The 21,814-nt window shown below is 43.0% G+C and overlaps 1 protein-coding gene across 3 annotated transcripts in view; it reads right to left on the bottom strand.

Annotated features, from left to right (window-relative positions):
- ASB7 (ankyrin repeat and SOCS box containing 7) overlaps positions 1-21,343 on the bottom strand; it is a 31,286-nt gene extending 9,943 nt beyond the window's left edge. Inside the window, exons 1-5 of one of the 3 annotated variants that reach the window (XM_083184281.1) lie at positions 21,314-21,343; positions 19,886-19,930; positions 18,238-18,338; positions 14,531-14,795; positions 468-1,073 (exon numbers count right to left, since the gene is read on the bottom strand). In XM_083184281.1, coding sequence (XP_083040407.1) covers positions 468-1,073; positions 14,531-14,741 — 817 coding nt within the window. In that variant the 5' untranslated portion in view covers positions 14,742-14,795; positions 18,238-18,338; positions 19,886-19,930; positions 21,314-21,343. Of the gene's footprint in view, positions 1-467; positions 1,074-14,530; positions 14,796-18,237; positions 18,339-19,885; positions 19,931-20,963; positions 21,066-21,089; positions 21,283-21,313 lie in introns of those variants that run through there. The other 2 variants (XM_083184279.1, XM_083184280.1) reach the window with 2 other exon arrangements.
- Positions 21,344-21,814: the final 471 nt, after the last annotated feature.

Below are 21,814 nucleotides of genomic sequence, written 5' to 3'. Positions count from 1 at the left end.
GTAGAGAGCCTTCTTTGTGCTGTCTGCACTTGGACTTCAATATATTTCACAGATGATGGCCATAAGCAACCAACCAGATTCAAGCAACCAACCAGATTCAAGCAACCAACCAGATTCAAGCAACCAACCAGATTCAAGCTATCATATCAATGCATCCTAGAAAATAAGAAACTGATATTGTGTACAATGCCACGTGCACTGTACATAGCACCGTCATTCCATAAAAGCGTGTATGCATGTATGGTGGGACTGGCACACAGGGAAACACATGGTGGGCCACACCCTCTCCTCTGAGGAAAAGGCTACATACTCTGCACTAGGATTATACATATATATGTTACATTATACTACTTTGTTATAAGATCTGGTTCTTAATTCGCTGCATGCATAAACATCATTTATATTATAGTTGTTACAGTTGGCAAATGATACCTCAGAATGCCAGCTGTTCTGATAGGGCTACTTACTTCTTACTTCCTGTAGGAAATCCAGGCAAGGCCGGCTAGTTCCAGAGATGCTTAGAGATACAGCTAGAGGGGTCTGACCCTCATAGTTCCTAGTGTTCGTGTCTGCCCCATAATTGTACAGCATGCGGGCACACAGGACGTCATCCCGCAGAGCTGAGAGGTGAAGTGGGGTCTGCCCATCCTCTAGCCGCCCTAAGTTTGTATCAGCCCCCCTTTGCAAAAACATGCGACAATACGAATGGTTACTTTTGATCACAGCATAGCGTAGCAGGAACCCGTTTTGAATATCGATGTTGGCATTGTGGTCCAGGAGGATCTTTACACAGCTGGATCGTTCCCGGATGATGGCGAGTTGCAGCGGAGTCGTTCCCTTGTCACTTAATGGGTCAACCTCTGCTTTAAACTCCAGTAGCAGCCTGACAAAAGAATCTCTGCCGTAGTGGGCAGCCACGTGCAGCGGCGTCCAGCCATCATTGCTCTTGGCGTTAATAATGTCACTGCGGTACTCAGACTCCAGCATAAGGCGTGCGATCCGGGCTCGTCCGTGCATGGCAGCATAATGCAGTGCTGTAAAGCCCCCAATCAGGTCCTTTACCGTAGGGTCCGCTGTATAGATATAGGACAGAAAAAAAAGTGGTGTTAGAAAATGAATACTATACTTTTTATCACTGATCTTTGCTTTCATCCAATAAAAATTGAGCGATTCTTGTATTCTGCATTATGCAATAATCACTAGAGAGTAACAACATTAGATACAATAGTAAAATTGCTTATTATTTATTCATACACTAAATAACTCCCATCCAATATTGCTTAGACCCTGTGCAGTGTTTTGTCCAAAGAGATTACCTACTATCATGGTTGCACATCGGTAAAGGTATCTACATTGGATCACCTACTTATTGGTCCTTTAAAAAAAGGGGAAATCTAAGATGGTAGGAGGGTTGACGCTTACACTTTCTTACATATAATACACAAATATCCTCCTGGAGCTATGGAATCCAAACCCACAGACAGTAAGGGATAACATCAAAACGCTTTATTTGGGAACCGGTTAACATACCGGCGTGCAGGATGAAGGCAGTTAGAATACCGATGCCACTTTTCTAACACTGGGGCCAGAATCCCAAAATAACATAGCTCTCACAATCCTGACACCAGAATCCTGATCTTCAGTATGCCAGGAAGGTTAGGGTTAGATTGCAGAGTAAGAGAGGGGGGGGGCGAAGAAGGTTAGGGTCACGCTGTGGGGGTCTCGGCTCTAAGGTGGTAGGGTTAGAGTTCAGGGAGGGAAAGAAGGAGGAAGAGTGGTGGCGAGGGTAAGCATACGTACCTAAAAGTTGTCAGTATCCTAACCATTGGGGTGCCACTTTCTGGGGTCAATCCTTTTAACCCCAAAGGGTGCGAGTTGCCGTTCGGGTGCCGTTTTTACTCTGAAATTGGAGGTGCGAGCACTTTTCAGCTAATTCGGCCCGCCGTAAAGTGCACCCGGTGTCCTGATGATTCGCAACTCGCGAATCATCCACACCGTTAGGGGTTAATAGGATTGACCCCTCTGTGTCCTGAACACTGGCATCTCAAGCACAGTAAATGACATAACATTTCACAGGATTTATTGGCCTGCTGCACCAATATCATGCAGAAAAGGGTCAAATCATACCTTTAGCCCCACTGCAGGTGAAGCACAATACCACTCACAGTCCACTAACTGCACAGGAACCTGTTTTAAACCACTACAAAATTGCAGTGGAAGCAGAAGAGAAGTCTGCGCGAGAAAACCCCCCCACATAGTAGCACTTTGTACATACGGTCAGACTCCGTCGCACCCGGATCCACAAATATTGCACATAAAAATTAATCTCTGTAATCTAGCAATGTCATTTTGTTGCGGTCTGTTTTATTTCTGCGAATAAAATAACATTTTGAGCAAGAAAGATGCTTAGAACGCCCGAGTGACCCAGGACACGGTGCACAGAGAAGGGCTATTTGGAGCGAATGAAGTCGCAGTGTAAAAAGACATCTGTATTTGTATGAGGCAGATTTTACAACAAATTCGGAATGAGGAACTATTTTCTCTGGCCTTTATGGTCATTTATTTGCTGTTGTATACCACTGATTTGCCCACCCTGGAAACTTCAGACAAGCTACAAAAAGCAGTATGACATATTAGATTACACAAATACACATAACATGCCTTTCCCACCCTGCCGTGTCCTCTCTTGCCTTCACATCCCCTCATTAAGAGAAAGCACGTGTCAGAACATTTGCCGACCAGTGGATTTCCTGTGGTCTGGCATAGATGGTTTAAGGAATTGAGGTAACATGCTCTTCTGTGGTTTGTCTGAGTTCCAAACAATACAACATACATTATTTAAGGGTCTCCTGGTACAACATGTTCAGTTTACAGGGAACTTACCCCTGTAGTTTATTTAAATGCAAATGTTGGGACAGGAAGAAGGCAATCAAAATCTGCTATCATCTGTCTGTAGCTGGATTAATAAGTCGTTTGAAGCGAAATCATAATAGAACACATTCATCAATTACCTGCTAGCAATTAGAGAATGCAGATATGGGAGAAGACAGTGACGCAATAAGGAGTAAATGTGGGAAGTACAGTACACATCCAATGCTACAGCACAATCTACGTATGTAACTCTATCACCACCAATATGCAACGCTAAATGCAAACACCTGGTGGGGTCAAGTAAGGTGTCCCAAGCACTGTACTGATGCACGAGGCCGGGGACAAGTCACTGTGTGTAAATGGATGGAGAAGTGTTGTGCAATACATAGAAATGTAAAGTAGTATTTGTGCCCATATACATAAACTGAGCCATTAAGGGTTATTTCACACACTCCGGCTCCTGCCGGGTGGCGTAACCCCGCATGCCAGGAAGCCGTGCCGCACTCAGTTTAGAATGGTGGGGATGGCCACAGCCCGGCAGCCGTCCCTTCCAGTGGTGAGATCCGGCTGCAACCAGACACATTTACATTAACTTCTGTGTGAGGCACAGCTTCCTGGCCGTGCGGGGTTTCGCCGCCCGACAGGAGCCGGAGCGTGTGAAATAACCCTATAGGTGTTACTTTTAAACACATGGTTCATTATCATAAACCTGCCACATACACATTAGGAATGGCAATTGGTAACTGGTGATCAAGGTTTTCCATCCAATGGGGATAAATGGGTAAATATCGGAAGATGTAAGTTATATTGAAGATTGGATGTTGCCCATAGCAAAGAATCAGATTCTACTTATTTATTTGGCACATTCTAGAACAGCCATGTCCAACCTGTGGCCCTCCAGCTGTTGTGAAACTACACATCCCAGCATGCCGTGCCATAGTTTTAGCATTCCCTAATAGCAAAGCTGTGGCAAGGCATGATGGGACTTGTAGTTTCACAACAGCTGGAGGGCCGCAGGTTGGACATGCTTGTTCTAGAATATAATAGATAGCAACCGATCAGAATCTATGAGCAACATCCCATCTTCAATAGACCTATCTTAGTAAATGTACCCCACATTCTCCATTCGGTGCCGTACCTGAGAATTATGCTGCGTCACATGCTTGTTTCCGGTAGCTTCTCTATATATTGTCATATGTATGTTATGTACATTTCTCACAATACTGCATTTCACCCCACATATGACCCTTATCAGGAGACCTTCCCTCCCTACATTACACAGGAGATGACTAATAGGAACAAGACACAAGCAATGCTACATAATGGTAACACCATGGGAACCCATTACCGGTCTACTGGACCACAAACTACCCAAACCACAACCTAAACCTCCTCGGTTTAATCAGGTGGTGTATCGCATAGCACATACTAGACCACAGTAAGAAAGCATATACTGTAGGTTTACTACTGCTTTACCATATAAATATTAAGTTGCATACACACGTACAGATTTATCTGTCCAATCCATCTGGTGGGAACAAAAACCTGGAAATGTATGGGAGCAAATGACAATCAAAAAATTGTTATTAAACGTTTGAAAACAGACAGTGATCAGTCAGACAAATTGTTTTATCGTTCTGATATAACAAATTTATCGAAGCATATATTTTTTTTCTGTTTTCGTGCATTTGGGTGGAAATTTGACTGTCATTTGCTCCCATACATTTCCAGGTTTTTGTTATCACCAGATAGATTGGACAGATAAATCTGTACGCACCTATAGACAGAAGCAGACTGCATGTTCTGGGATCCAGCAACTGTGCCCTGTGCACAGTACACCAGCCTCGCTGTATGATGATAGCCATTCAGAATGCTTCCCATTAGTGATGGCAATAAAATACATGAGGACATTCATTCCACAATGAAAACCATAAGCCGTAACAACACGCTGTTTGGCAACGTAAACAAGGAGATCGGGACAGCAATAAGGTGACTTCACTGTGACGTGAGGCTTTCTAAACATATGGGTTTGCTATCTATTGTCTCCATGTTCATTTTACTAACAATGATGCAAAAAAAAAAAAAATTAAGGTTTATTTTTTGGAATAGTATATTTTGATTTCAAATATAAATAAAAAAAATATAAAAAAGTGTAATACATATTTAAGCATGAAAAGATATCATAGAATGTGTGCTTTCAATAACAAAGACATGCTAAAGTACAGTTTAAATCAGTACATTTTATATAAAACCTAGACGGTAAACTTTGCAGTACAACATAACATGGTTTATATTTAAAAGAGGTGGGTTTAAGAACTATGAAGGCAAAAACTTATAAACTACGTTGGTTGACTTTGCTATTTGAAGCATGGGGGGGGGTCTTCAGTCAAATATAATGTATTGTGCTGCCATCTTGTGGCACAATGTGACTAGACATGCAAGTTTTTTTTTGCTTTGTGCTGGGAAACCACAATAACATTTTGTTTGGGTATGGAGGGATTAGAACATATAAGGATAAAAATAATAGGGCTTTATTAAAGTAATTTTTAAATAAAACCTTTTTTAACTAAACATTACAAAAAAAAACACTTCCCATAATTGATGTGTAAGCAGTGTGTATCTAAATGTACATCCTTAAACTTTTTCCTTTTATTTAAAATACTATAAATTTCCATTTTAAAGAAAATAATATTTAAGGTGTGTACACACTGTGCAATATGGTCACTGGCAATATTGCTCAGTGTACTGTTTTCATCAGCGACCAACTATTTTGGCTGAACAGTGCAAGCAATTCTGTCTCTACCTCATTTTAACTAGAGGTCGCTGGTCACTGGTACATGCATTACATTGTGCACCAGCAACCAGCTATTTTTAGCCATGACCAGTGACCCCTAGGGGCCGCCTGCAGGAGCACGCTCCTAGCAATTTATCACCCACAACACAAAAAAAAAAAAAAAACATTGGCGATTTGGTCACTCAGCGACCATTTAGCCAGCAATAATGGCTTAAAATGGATCCGATATGTAATGCCGGCGGTCGGAATCACGACACTGGAATCCCGACCGCCGAAATCCCGACATGGGGGGGGGGGGGACGTGGAGCGCCCCCCCTTGTGGGCTCGCCACGCAGCGGGCCTGGTGCCTCGCTACGCTCGGCACGCTATTTTATTCTCCCTCTATGGGTGTCGTGGACACCCACAGAGGGAGAAAGTTTCGGGATTTCGGCGGTCGGGATTCCGATTGCCGGCAAATTGACCGCATCCCCTTAAAATTACCCCATGTGCACAGGGCTTTACCGTGTCCATTATTATAGCAGCTGATTTTTTTCCCTTGATGCCTCAGTTACTGCTGTACCATCTACATTTAAACATAGTCTAAAAATTCCGGAGTTATATTTCATTGATTTTCTACTGCCTCCATTGATTTCAGTATAATTGTAGGTCAATATCTGTTCAGCCAGTCACAACATCCCAGCATGTACACCACATGCCTCTCTCACTCATCGCTATGGGTAATGCATTTCAAAGAACACTGAGTATAGTGCACTTCTTTAGCACAGACATTGGAGGGAAAAAACATTTTGCCCAGCAGAGTAAAATCTCCCAACATTAAACAGATTGGCGAGTATGGGAATGAATTGATCTGTGTATTTTGTAATGCAGTTATTAGCACTACTATTTTTGACCATCACTCCCCTCCAGTCTCCCCACACACACACACACACACACACACACACACAACCTCCTCAATCTCTCTTACAATCCTTTTTTTCACCCACTTTTCCCTTTTGGCAGGACTCCTGTACCAGTGCAATATACAGTGCTGGCTGGGAAGAAAAGTGAATCTCTTGCCATATATCGTGGTCAGTTGCCAGTGACAACTGTAAGGGGCAGATAGTCACACGCCTTCTTACAAGTAAATATTGTATTGTGAAACTTCTTCCCTGCAGCCGCTTCCCACCTCTGCCCAACACCCATACCCCGCAGCCAAACCGTAATACTCCCTTCTAAATACCACATTAATCAGCTTTGCTGGAGGCAACAATATATTAGATTGGGTATTTGGGTATTAAACGTAGTAATGCATCACAATTTGTTCTGCTTTTAAACACCAAAGATTGGCATTAAATAGCACCAATGAAGGTATTGTATAACTGCTGCGTCAGAAGTGTGACAATGACAAATTATACAAGTTCCCTTCCTTCTGATACATCTCACCATAAGATTGCTTACTTCCGTATATAAAAAATAAAATAAAAAACAATTTGGCTTTTACTCACAATGGTTATAATTTATAGATTAGGAATAAGACTGCAGGTATATATTTTTAGTTATATAAAGTTGTTTGGGATTTCATCCTTTCTGTATTCATTAGAATCCTGTGTGGTATAAATATATCGGGGTGGGAAGACTAGACTAGACACACTAGAACGATAATGGCACGATGACACCTTTTCGGGCTAATCGGGCATATTGAGCACTGTGTATGCCCAATTTGCACAGTCCTGCTATTGCAAGCATTGCCTTTGGTTGGTCCTGCTGCAGAAGAAGCTGCTTCCGAATGCAGCCTGTCATGTTATATCACGCCATCATCCCTTGCATGGTGCAGGTGTGGTGTATGCACTTGCCAAGGCAGGATCCAGGCACCGGTCACTACACATCGTTCTGATTTGTGGCCCGACCTAAGGTAAGCACAGGGAGCAACAAGGGCATATTCCTAAATGAGACATTGGTAGCTGTGAACAAGGACAAGCCTCTTGGGACAACTAACTTTTGAAGGTACGGCTACAAATCTAATCCCTTATGATAATGACAACCAGAAATATTAGTTACTGCTTCCAATATGCAGATTTTATTTTAACCCCTCCCACAGTTATGTACTTAATTCCTAGGTTCCCAAACGTGGTCCTCAAGGCACCCCAACGGTCCAGGTATTAAGTATATCCATGCTTGGCCACAGGTGACTTAATTAGTAACTCAGTCAGTCTGATTTAACCATCTGTGCTGAGCCATGGAAATACCTAAAACCTGAACCGTTGGGGGGTGCCTTGAGGACCGCGTTTGGGAACCTCTGACTTAATTCAATAGCGGGACTATATTATATCCATTTGGACTACCGCAGGAAAGATTCCCATCTGTTTATTAAACAGAAATAACAGACATTTGCATTTAATTGGTTTTGTACTTTTATTATGTATTGGTCCCTGTATTTAATTATATTTTACATGGTAAATGCAACTTTCAAATTTATTGATATATTGCCCTACACTATTGTTTCTTATGTATATGAATCTTAACACGCAAAGTACACATAAAGTACTGACAATTTTGCATTCAGTGGGTAAGCTTGTGGTATACAAGTTCAACAATCAAAATCCCAATGCAAAAGTGTTGACATGGTCTAAATGCCAACATTATGAAGGCAGACAGTGTATAAAAGTAAACATTCAATGTGTAAACAATGCATGCATAATGTAAACATGTAGCTCAAACTAGCACTAATTGCACCCTAACCATAACCATATGTAAGTGCGCATGGGCAGGGCCCTCTCCCCTCATGTGATTTTTCCTGTCTCTAGGTTTGTGCCACAATATTATTTCAAGACTCGTGCAGTTCCTCTTCCCTGCCTGGGGTGTCGCTCTCTGCTGTGATGCTTCTAGCACAGGTCTGATCTTAATAGTATACTTTCTTACATGCCCCTGCGCTGTACGTAGGGAAAACTGTGAGGACCCTACGTGAAAGGATGAGCCAGCACAGGTATACCATCGGAACGGCGGTAGCAACTGGTACCACTGACAAACCTGTGGCAGCTCATTTCTTGAAAGAGAGACATCAAGTTTCCAGTCTTAGATATATGATCATAGACTGGATAGCTCCCCTCCCTAGGGGTGGTGATCGAGGACTAGCTTTACTCAAAAAAGAGGCCTTCTGGATACACCATCTAGACACAATAGCACCAGGGGGACTGAATGAAAAAAAATCTCTGTCCTTGTTTATTGATAATTGATTCTGAGCTATATATGCCTTGTCCATATCACGTGGTATCAAGCCCGTGACAAATGAAGGATAGGTTTTTCTTAATTTTTATTGATAGGTTGTACATTTGTATAAGTTTGGATTTTTTTTATTTACGTATTTTTCTTAAAGTTGTGGTATTGTTTATTTGTAGAAGTGTTAGGGTTATTTGTAGGTGTGGGTGGAGTACATTTTCCATGGGGTGGACTTACCACTTAGTGGGTGGTCCTCCTCTCGTGGATACTGTACTTCACATTTTATTATCATTTTAATAGTTTGTGATACGAGACCGGACCTCTCTGATTATGTCTGTAATGCATGCAGCCGCCGTGTTATAAATAACTAATAAGCTAAATACATTTGGGAGACTGAATGCATACTAATGAGGATGTATAGATATCTTGGAGTGTGGAACGCACATAGATTGCAACACACGTGATATATTAAGCACAGGCAATAGGCTGAGAGCACGATGAGGTAGTTTTACAGGAAGCAATACTACTTCCTCTTCAGTGGAACGCACGCCGCATGTATGACGCGGCGGCATCAGCAGAGCTTCCTGCTAGTGGAATGCACGTTGTATGGGCAATGCTGTGATGCTGGCGTCCTTTCCGGAGTGTGGAAGGATGGCGCCGGCTGCCGCACATGTAACTAAGCTGATTGCAACAGGTATGAATAATTGATTGTTTAATGCTGGGTCTTGAGATACTTACCCAGTCTTGATTGGCTGTGGAGTTAATAATGTGGGCGGGCTGCATGGCATTTAAGGCTGATGGAGTGGTCTAGGTATCATTGGCAGCAATGAACATGCAAGGTCCCCTTTTCATGTTCATTGCTGCCAATGATACCTAGACCACTCCATCAGCCTTAAATGCCATGCAGCCCGCCCACATTATTAACTCCACAGACTGGAGTGTAATGTTTCAATTGCCTTGACATGTCACATTCAATAGACATTGTCAGCTCTGATCCGATGCACATGGAACCACGCATCAGACTGGATTCTTAGACCACACTCATCCGATTTGACACCTTTCATCCAATTTCTCGTTCCGATCCTTCGAAATCAGATGAAAAAAGGCCCAAATCGGAATAGTGGACGGACACCTTAACATCAATAGTTGGGAAGCTAAGTTATACCAAGGGATTGTGTCCAAGCATACTTAGTTTGTAATATGATTGTTAAGTGGGAACCAGTATGGTGTTGTGAGGGATAGATCATGTCGAACTAACTTAATTAGTTTCTATGAGGAAGTTAGTGGGAACTTAGACCGAGGCAACACAGTAGACATGGTTTATTTAGACTTTACTTCAGTTCGTGAAAAGTGACCCCTCACTTTATAAAATTGGGGTCTCATGTTTCTGGGTCTCATCCCTACTGCCTGTGGGGGGTGGACGGGTACAGAAGAAAGAGTGAGTAAAGTGAGAGACAAAGAGGATGTCAGGGAAAGGAAGTGAGAAAGCGAGGGCTCCATGGAAATAGAGATTCCCTCTTTTTTTCCATGAAAAGAGAAAAGAAAGAAAGAAAGAAAGAAAGAAAGAAAGAAAGAAAGAAAGAAAGAAAGAAAGAAAGAGAGAGGGGTGCAAGAATGAGTGTCAAAGAGAAAGAGAGAATGAGACTGTCAGGTAGAGAAAGGGATTGGAGATGGAGTGAGAGAGGGTGTTGGAGAGAGACAGCTCCGGGAAGAGAGGGGGGGAGCGGAGAGAGAGAGCGAGAGAGACTGTCAGAGAGGGTGAATGCATGGACAAAAGGAAGAGAGCTGAAGAGACTAGGGTCAGAGAGGCCAGCAGAGGAGATAGAGATTAGGGGCAGAGAGATAAAGAGAGGGGGCAGAAGGAAGATAGGAGGGGAGAGAGAAATATAGGAGAGGGGGACAAAGGGAGAGAAAGGAGGAACAACAGGGGAGAGAGGGTGACAGAGAAAAGAGGACTGGGAGAGAGCAAAAAAAAGGGAATGATGAAGGGGGGGAAGGTGACGAGGGAGTGAGGTGAGGGGAGCGAGATGATGAGAGAAAGAGGTCTCCATCTCCCAGCTGGGCGCCACTGCTCCTCCCTCTACATACCGGGCACCGCTGTTACTTTACACTGCAGTGCCGGTCCCCACTTCTGCTCTCGCTCGGCTCTAGCTAGCTGGGTGCCACTGCTGCTCCTCTCCTTCTTGAGATGCCCGGCTACAGGGAAGGAGAAAGCGCTACTGGGCATCTCCAGATATCACGAATCCTGAAGAAGAGTGTGTCCCTGGGGACCCCCTCAATTTTTTAAAGTCCCCGGCCCACAATTTGGAGTAAAATACGCGCTATAGAGCGTATTTGTGAACCCTGGTTGATCCACAAAACAGGGGACTTGGGAGTATTAAAGTGGTGTACCTCATGTTTGGCATTAAACAAAGTGTCAATTTTGCAGATGACCCTAAACTATGTAAGGCCAAAAAAAAAAAAAAAAAAAAGATGTTGCCACTCTACAGAGAGCTCTAAAAAAAAAAAACTAGATAATTGGGCAGCAACATGGAAAATCAGGTATAACGTAGATAAATGTAAAGTCATGCATTTTGAGAACAGAATCAGTGCGCAACTTAATGGGGTAGAGTTAGGGGAATCCTTAATGAAGAAGGACTTGGGGGTGTATATCGACAAACTTAGCTGTAATGCGCAATGTCAAGGAGCAGCCGCCAAGATACACAATATTAGCTTGCATAAAGAGAGAGTCATAGAGGCTAGGGATGACATCATAAAATTGCCACTTTCTAAAGCTTTGGTGCGGCCTCATCTAGAATACGGTGCCCAATCTGGGAACTGGTCAAAAAGATATTTAGGTACTGAGAGGTTTTAGAGAAGGACAACTAAATCAATTAAGGGTTTAGAGTCAATGAGCTAGCCAGTTTAGGTAGGTTTACATTAAATGGTCAGGAGATTTTACTATAATAACTGTGCACAGGACACAAGGGCAGGCCCTAAGTTTAGAGGAGAGTAGGTTTCATACCGTGCAAAGAAAAAGGATTCTTTACAGTTATGGACTTCAAAATATGGAACCTTCTGCCGGAAAACGTTGTGATGACTCAGTGGATAGATTTAAGAAAGGGTTTGACACATTTTCAGATAATAATATCCAGGGAAACAGCCATAAATTATAATACACAATAGTGGACCGGTGTTCAACATAACAGTCAATGGGACATCGAGAGTTCTAGCTTAAAATCCTTGAACAATACAGAAAGGAAAATACTTCAGCAGTGCCTCTTCAAAATTTATTTTTAAACTTTTAAATAGGTTGAACGTCTTTTTTTTTTACCTCATTAATTATGTATCTTTGAATAGGAGACAGGGTATCTTACTATGGAGGCTTTGTAACGTACATTAGGCATGAGGGAAACCTATGAAATGATTAAGCACGTTAATGCAAAAGCATTTTTTATACCCCTTTCAAACAGAAAATGAAATTCCAGGGTGAAGCAGTTCCACCCGGGAATTTCATTAAATACACAGGTTATTTCTCTGTGTAAAAGGGTCGATCCGGTTCTTAAACTCCGGGTCTCCAACCCTGCAAATGACCGGAGTTTAAGATGCTTATGGACCCTTTCACGCAGGAGAAAACCCTGTGTAATAGAGCAAATCTCCAGGTCTTAATTTTAGACCCGGAGATTTGCTCTTCTCTGTGAAGGTGGTCAGACAGCGGCGGCTGAATAACCCGGCATGTCAAATGCCGGGTAATTGCCGGGTTATTCGGCAGTCGCTGTCTAAAAGTAGTATAAGTAACTTTTGTAGCATTTCCTAAAGTTATGCACATAGCTAAACTAATTAGAAAAATGAATGTGCCCTTGAAACGTACTTTGCATAAATACAATGGCATTAGCCAGATATCAGATCTGAAGAGCCTCATATATACAATGTTTCATTTGAGTGCCTATATACCTAAAGATTCATTGTCAAATCAGGCTGGTAGGAAAAAAAAAAATCTGGTAATACATGGGTTCAAATGACTATTGATAATTTACTCACTCCAAAATACTGAAAAACAGACAACATGACCAACCAGACAAATTGGTTAAATCCATTAGATAGAACCAAATAGGTACTCTTTACCTAGAACGGCGCCCGCGATTAGCATCGCGGGCAAAAAATCGCGGCATCGCGGCCATCGCATGCACATAAAAAACGTGGCGTGGAGTTGAGAATAGAATAGTGTGGCGAGCGCAGCGAGCCCCGCGAGGGGACGCGGATACCTTCACAGTTATACGCGTCCCCTCGCGGGCTTCACAGGTGTCCGTGGCGACGCGGACACCTGTGAAGCCCGCGAGGGGACGCGTTTACCTGTGAAGGTATCCGCGTCCGCTCGCCACGCTTCGGGCTCGGTGGCTCGCTGCGCTCGCCACACTATTCTATTCTCAACTCAACGCCGACGTGGATAGTGGGGGTATGAAAAGGTCGGAGGACGCGTACCGCCGCCCCTCGCGGGCTCGCTGCGCTTCGGGTTGACGTTGATCGTGGGGTGCCGTTAAAAATTGTGGGGGCCATTTCAGACTTCAGGGGGACTATTAGGGCTCTGTGGCCCATTTAACATTGTTTCCTATGGAAAAATCGCAGGCATTGAGGCATTTAACACTAAAATCGCGTCCAATCTGACTTTTAACATTGATCCCTATGGGAAATCGCGGGCATCGCATCGCACCCGTTTTTTAGTGCATACGATGGTCGCGATGGGCGCCGTTCTAGGTAAAGAGTACCACCAAATATTCTGAATGAGAATCTTTGTCAGATTTCCAGCATATTGGAGAAAATGATCAACTGACATTTTCTCCCATACATTACCCAACTTTTTTTCCATCCAGCCAGATTGCACAATAAATCTTTAGGTGTATGGCCAGATTAAGGGCAGTATTCAATGAAAAAGTTCTCCGTGCATGGAGAGCGTTTTATTTCGCTCTCCGTGTTCCGGAGGGCTCTCTGCCACTCCTGCTCCCTCTATTCAATGTGGCTGATGCTCTCCGCCACTCGCGGAGAGTCTTAACCCCTGCAGGGAGCAGGGAGCTTTCAGGGAGCCGGAAGCAGCCAGAGAGATTAAAGTCTCCCTGGCTGCTCCAGAGGACTGTGGAGGGGAGGGGGGCTCTCCAGGACCCAGGCTGCACCCCCCTATAGCCAGCGGGGGACCCAGTATTCACTGCACCCGTTTGTGCATAGTTACGTTCGGGTGCAGTGAATATATGAATATCTAATGAGCGGCTCGAGCGCTCCGGCCCCCTGCTGGCTGCACTGTGTAAAAAAAAAAAAAAATAAAATAATTAAAAAAAATATTTTTTTTTTAAATGAAATATATATTTATGTGCTATAAGCACATGAATAAAAATAACATGCCCCTTCACAGAAAAAAAAAAACTGATTTTTTGACACCAAAATTTCTTAAAAAAACCTTTTAGTTTAAAAGTTCACATTCCAGCTCTCCATCAAAAGATGGAGAATTGCTACACGGAGAGACACGGAGAAAGTCACTTAGAAAGACGGAGAACATTTCACATTGAATAGGGTTGCTCGCTTTTGGAGAGCAAAATGCTCCGTCCAAGGCGAACAAAGCACAAGTTCTCCACAAAACACGGAGAACTTTTCTCATTGAATACTGCCCTAAAGCTACTAAATGTTGTGTGACAATCTCACCTCCATGCTCTAGGAATACCCTCACACATCTCTCCTTCCCTCTGGCTGCAGAGAAGTGTAGCAGAGTCCATCCATTGGCATCCCGACCATTAGGGGAGTAGCCCTGTTCCAGCATAGTGCGTACGGTGTGGACGTCCCCCGCAGCCACTGCTGCCTGGATCCGCAGCTCCTCCTGTAGCTCAGGATTCCTGCGGCAGTGATGATGTAACATCCTCCCGCTCTGCTCGTTCTCACCATAGGTTCATGGGGCCCCGCGCCAAGTCACCTGAGGGTTCAAATACATTTATATTATTCCTGAAAACATTAAATCAATTTTCTTATTTTATTCTATGCCAGTAAAAAAAGAGTAATTAAGTTTTATTTATATGGTGCACTTTCTCCAACAGGACTCAAGGTACGTTATGGACATCAAAACAACACACATAATACATAGGATTTGGGGAGTACAGCAATACACAAGTCAAACAGACATAAAAGAAAGACTTGAGAGCACAGTAGGCAGAGTGCAGTGTTGGTGCAGGCATTGTGGATAACAACTTCCAGGAGTTGTGTATTCCACCCTAACAAGGTACCAGGGGAGGCTGCCATATTGGGCGCACTGCGTAGTATTACCCTTGGTGGAATAGGTTACCCCTAGAAAAAAAATTACACAAAATGGAGTTGATTGCAGTGTAGAGTAGGGTCCCAACAAGACATTCGGGTCCATGTATTTTTCATCCCATCCACAAATGTACCAGATGAGGCAGCCATGTTGGGCGCACTATGAAGGATACACTGTGAGTGGTAAGCCATATAAGCACCAAAGCAGATATGGTAAAGTGGATGCTTGTGTAGTAGTATGATATACAGTGTATGGAAACATTCACGTTCAGCACATCCTGCCCGCAGGGGAACCATCCGAGGCATCTAGCTGGGGTGCACTGCGTAGGTCACTGCTGGCAGGGTGTGCAATCAGTGGAGGTACACAGGAATAGCACATGGTGGGGTAGAAATACATTGTTGGGGAAGGAGGGGTGTGTGCGTGGGGGGGGGGGGGGGAATAAAAACACCTTTGCAGGGAACCAATGAAAGGGTGAAAATTTGGGAATCATCATTTTGATAAAGTCATAAATGTCCTGGTCTCATGGGAGCAGTAGAGGTGGATGAAAGAAAGTGAGGACCTTCTGTCAATGTCCACCATTCTTAGGTGCCAAACTAGTCACTGTCAACACAGACATGGTCGACCCTGGGATTGTATACCATCCATCAGAAATTTGACAGCGATTTGCAGATCATTTTCACAACAAAGGATGCAGCAGCGATTACTCAATCAGGCATATTATGTATTCTCTGAATTTCCTCTGATGCTAGGGCAGTGCATGGACTAATATCTATATATTTATACATATGTAGCCAGCCTCATTGTACAGGTTGAGTATCCCGTATCCGAATATCCGTTATCCGAATTATTCCGAAAACCATACTTTCCAAAAAAAATTGTTTAGCTAAAAACTCACTGGGGACATATGTAACAGGACTACTGAGGACATGATATGTAACTGGCACTATATATGTACAAGACAATGATTGCTTGGCATTCAAATTCAGTATCTGAGATAGTACACAAATTTTGTTTTATGTTTTGAAACCTTGTTTTTTGAACAAATAAAATATATTTGTGTGTATTTTATGTGGTAATAAAATATATTTGTGTTTATTTTATGTGTTTATACAGCATAAATGCAAGATACTTCAAAATACATCATTGAAATATTAAAATATTCCAAAATACAGAATAATCCGTTATCCAAAATTCTCCTGGTCCCGAGCATTTTGGATACGGGATACTCAACCTGTACCTGCTACATCAGACATAGCCTACTCGCCTAACCCAACCTGTGAATTGCATTGTAAAGATCCTACTAGTATAGCCCCCTCTGACACTCTTCTAATTCATCAAACCGTGCATTAAAGCCCCTTCAATTACATTAACTCACTTCCACATTTGTATACTTTAAAACTCTAGCAGTTGCGTAGGGTTTTTAAATAAAGTTCGTATAGCGAATACAAATGTAAAAAATGAGCTGCCATGCTTGTCTGACTATTCAAGAACATTATTCCTGAGCACATGCCTCTATACAACAATACTGCACAATGGCTTCCAAAAAGCAGATTCACACCCAGCAATAATTCAACTCCTATACACACAGTTTAAAAAAAAAAAAAAAAAAAACACCAGTTTTATAACATTCCTACAAAAATCAATGAATTGAAGCAGTATTATAAGAAAGTAGGACACCATTCCTGAACTATAAAGTGAGTGATAAACAGAAAAAGGATTACTACAAATTACTGGTACATGGGGGGCACTGGGTTTTTCTAAAAGAAATGTGTCATGTTTTCGATTTACTATTCAGAAAAAAGTATAAATCGGTAGTTTGTACTTTTAAGACTGCTGTGTACTAAGCATTAGAGCTAGAGCAAGTGGACAGAGAAAAGTACAAGCCAACCAGCTCCTAACTGCCATGTTACACACTGTAACAGGAGCGGATTGGCTGGTACTTTATCTCCTTCCAAGGATCAGTACATAGGGTTATAATTGTATCACATTTTCAAATTGATTACAAGCTATATATAAGTAACAACTCATCATTATTCATATTATTATTATCATACAAAGCTAAAAATGTATCTATCTGTACCCATGCAGTTTTGCCTATTACATTTCTGCTGTAAAGCCAAGTACACACTATGATAGTCAAAATTGCCTAGCAAGATAGCCAGATTCACACCGTGGACACTGGGCGATAGTGATGCGCAGTGTTGCTATCAGCCAGCCAAATAGACTGTGCAGGCAAGGCAATTCTGACTACAGTGTAATGTATTTGACTTATGGCCAAATCGACCATGGGCTAAAGTCAAAATCGGCATAGGTCAAAATCACACATGCCTCACACCGTCTGTACACCCCTTAAGTGTGTTATCAATAGAAAACTAATTGCAAGAGGCCATATTGGTATAAACAAGAGCCCAGCACTGTCTGCAACATTCTTCTTACTTAACATTCATTTTCTATCCCCACCCTTTAGAAAAAAAAAAGTTTGATTTGTCATTAAGATTTTACAGATGTGCCCACATCCATCTAGCCTGCATGCGCTAAAAAAAGCCCTAGCTGTCCAATGCCATTACTTGGTTTCGCTGAGTGTTTTTGTTTGACACTTTTCTATTAAAATGCATCTTATACACAAAACAATATAAAAAGGTGCACAAGCCTGACTGCTGATTAAAATGCTATGCAACATGCCTGTATTTGGTGCGCCACCATGACTGTTTCTGCATAGGAAATGCTACGTTTTACTGGAAAACACCACATAGAATTTTGGATGCAAATGAGGTTGCATACAGAATATAGACACGCAGTTTTTAAATCATCAAAGGCGGTTTCTGTGTTCTATTCACGTGTGTGTGTGTGTGTGTGTGTGTGTGTGTGTGTGTGTGTGTGTGTGTGTGTGTGTGTGTGTGTGTGTGTGTGTGTGTGTGTGTGTGTGTGTGTGTGTGTATAATGGCCGAAAAAGTTTCACACAAGAACTCTCAGTGTTACTGAGCCACAAGGAGCTCATGCATTGTGTGTAGCGCAAGGAGGATACGTGGATGCACCTGTAAGTGGTATGTATAGGACAAGAGCCAATAATACCAACTTGGAACAGAGCAACTGTCAAATTAAATACCTCTCACGGCTCTGCACTATTTCTTTGTGGTGCAGTGGCTGGTTCCCTTCGGGCTTGTGGCACTGGCGCACTTCATCTCATCAGGAAAAAGAAATCCTCACCTGAAAAAAAAAATGTTCAAAGAATTTGCTATACATTATCTTCAAATATTTACTGTCATTAATTATTTCTAGGTGATTTTTTGTGACAACCCCTTCACAATTAACCAAAATCAATAAATGATACCATTTTAAAGATTTTTTTTAAATTTAGAACTGCACATTGTATTGTTTTTTTTAAATCAAAGCAAAACATTGACTTTTGGCACTAGATATCTTTCCCTGGATGCGGCTAATGGAACCTGCACACCTAGCTATTTAGGGGAATTTTGTAAGCGATCTCACTACATCATTTAGAAACGGAGAACACTGGCCCTGAAAAATCGCTCAGCACGCAACGCTGTCACATCATTGTGTGCTGAGCGATCTTGCAGATCTAGCATCCCTCAGAAAGCTTCAGCATCTCCCAGCGTGTAGGCTCTTTAAGATGATCAGTTTTGATCACCTACTCGAAATAACTACAAATGAGCCGGTTCTTCTTTCATCCTACTACAAACCACCACCCTCGCTATAAAATTAATCTAATTTTATTGGCATGGGAAATTTCCCCACGGGCAACCTAGTAATTTTTTATTATGCAATAGGTAACAGACATTATGTCAATTCTAAGCCATAGTGATAATGCTGTTTATTCCTATTCTGTTCACTCGCAAGGCTGCAAAATCACAGCCTTGCGAGTCCCCTAGACGCTCCCCCAGCCACAGAATGGCGGTCCGCCTCCCCTCGCCCCACAGGTTCTTCGCACGGCCTGCGAATGGATGTTTAACAAACATCCATTCACAGGCCAGGGGGAAATACCCACATAATTCGATGGTCGACGACTATTGAATGATGTGGAAGGTACATGCATATTTAAGAGACTTGCAGGTCACTTTTGCTGTGTCTGTTTGCCGTGGCCACACGCACCCGGCGCATGCACATATCAAAAACATCACGCTCGCATGCGAGTGCGTCAATCACAATAACCCCCATAGGGTTTTATGACCAAATACGGTCTCAGGCCTAACATTACATAAACACATACATACATACATCTAGAACTGCATCTATGGGGAAACATGGACAAAGCTGCAGACACTATGCAACACATTATAAATAGAATATAATCATGTACAACGTACATCCATCTCCATGGCTAAAGCAGGTTTTCTGTGTATGTGTGCAGTGTCTGGAGAAGTAGAAATATACTATACATATATAACAAAAGACAAAACGTTAATGATGACTAAAGCGGAATACACACTAGTAGCTATATCTGCAGATATATCTACAGTCGGTTGTACGGGTGGTCAGCAGATCGCATGTACACACAGAAGTATGCGCTGATATATCTTTAGATATATCAGGCATTTGCTGTGTTGCACAGCCGATGTGATAACTGCTGTTCACAGATATGTTGAGGGTACACACTGGCTGGTGGTCTTTCGATATAATCGGTCATTCAATCAAATGGCTGATATATAGACCAGTGTGTATGCACCTTCTGTGTTCTGTTTTCTTTGTCATCTCATAATAACAAATGAATAATTCTGAAATAAATTTGTCTTTACCTCTGGTCTTTTCCTTTCACTTCCACAAAAGCAGTGACTGAAGATCTATAAAAACAACAAATATGTTAAGAGTCTGGTATACAAAGCACCACTGTATTTATAACAAGAAAGAAAACATATGAGAAGTCCTGTTTATTACCATTTTGAACCTATATAACCTGTACTTGGCTTTTATATAAATAAATGTGCATTCTGTACAAAAGATCAAATCCCTTAAGACTTTTTAAAGTCATGTAAAATGATGTTTGTATGCAACATGCCAATCAGTACACCACATCTAGCCTGCATGAGGTTTGACAGCACAGGCATTTTAGCCACCCGCCACTGTAACATCATACACCACACAGCCAGCACAAACAGATTTCCATTAATAACATGAGTTGTGTTATAGATTGCATGAAAACTTTAAACAAAACTGCAACTTGCAGGCTGGAATAGTGGAGAAATAATGGCAGCATGGTATGACAACAAATTGTGACGATGTAAGGTAAAAGACTGACTAACTAATTACATGCGTCTATTAAGCAAAACAAAGTAGCTCAAGGACAAGAATTTAACATTAGATTTAATAACAAGACAATGGGCGCTGCAGGGAGATGCGCCACCTACACTATAGTCCAGCCTTAGCGGTAAACTTTAAGTCACCTGTGTTGCATTGCATGCAGAGGCAGCATACAGCACTTCACAACACACTGAATAAGAATTATGTATTTTTGTGTGTTGCTTTAGGTGCCGGGGCAAAGGCAGCTACAGCAGATGTGCAGCAATACTGGCAGGTGGGGGCACACAATAGTGACACACCTTTATCAGGTGGCTGAAGGTCTGGGATATCGGTGTTACAATACTAGAGTAGAGATAATAACAGGAAGCAGTGCTACCAATGGTGCAGCAGTGTAAGGGCCACGGGGGAAAGGCCAGCAGCACAGCAGGGTTTATTGTTAGCAGCTGATTGGGATACACAATAGACACAGCGCAGGGAAAGTGTTCCAGTTGCAGGAAGGGACAGTGGGGCAGGACACACACATATATATGGCCGTAGCCAGGCCACACAGAGCTCCCTGCACCGCAGATATCTTACGCTGGGTGAGGAGAGAGCGGTGCTGGGAGTGGGGGCCACAGCTGGCCATGGTGCTGGGTGTGAGGGCCTGCCTGGGGGGTGGTGTGTGCAGTGGGGGGTTGGGGGCTTCTGGAGAGATACACTCACCCCCGGGACACACCACTGCCCAGCGCCTCACACCGGTCCGTACTTCCCAGGGCCTGCCCCATAACCCTCCGCGTTAACGGGAAGCAGACACACAGAGAAGCCCCCTGAGCAGCGACCAATCAGAGCGCGTTGCCGCAAAGCGAGCCCGAGACGCCGCGAAGCAGAGCGAGAAAGCCAAGCGAGGCGCATGCGCAAGAGTGACGGGATAGGCCGGCGGCGCGCACCGGATTTCACGCTGATTGGCTGAGGCGCCAAACCAGGAACTCCTCCCCTCCCTGCAGAGTCCCTGCTAGTTGCCAGGCAACAGCGACCAGCTGCTGTAGGCGGCAGTCACGGGCTTTGCACATGCGCCCCTGCCACGCTCAGTCACCTGGAGGACTACATTTCCCGTCCGCCCTTTCGCGGAGTATTTGAACGTTGCAGCAACAACGAGCCTGTCTGAGTCTGACATAAAGAATGCCCGGGAAGCGGCTATAAGGGACTGGACTGGACTGGAGGCTTTGTCTCGGAGTCGGACAGGCTTACTGTGGTTTATGGGAATGCTTACTGACGTGCGCTATCCGTTACATTAAATCAGGAAGTTTAGAATTACCATGGAGACAGCATGGACACAAACCAGTCTGTAATGGGAGAGCTGCCGATGCTTTTTTTTTTTTTGCTTTACTTAAGCTGCATACACACTATTATGGGGTCAATTATATTCAGTGAGATGCTGGCATTTGTGT

This window comes from Crinia signifera, chromosome 4, assembly GCF_055691185.1.
Source record: "Crinia signifera chromosome 4, ASM5569118v1, whole genome shotgun sequence".
In the NCBI taxonomy this organism is placed as follows: Eukaryota; Metazoa; Chordata; class Amphibia; order Anura; family Myobatrachidae; genus Crinia; species Crinia signifera.
The sequence above is the reverse complement of the archived record's forward strand: the minus strand, read 5'-3'. Positions and strand labels throughout refer to the sequence as shown.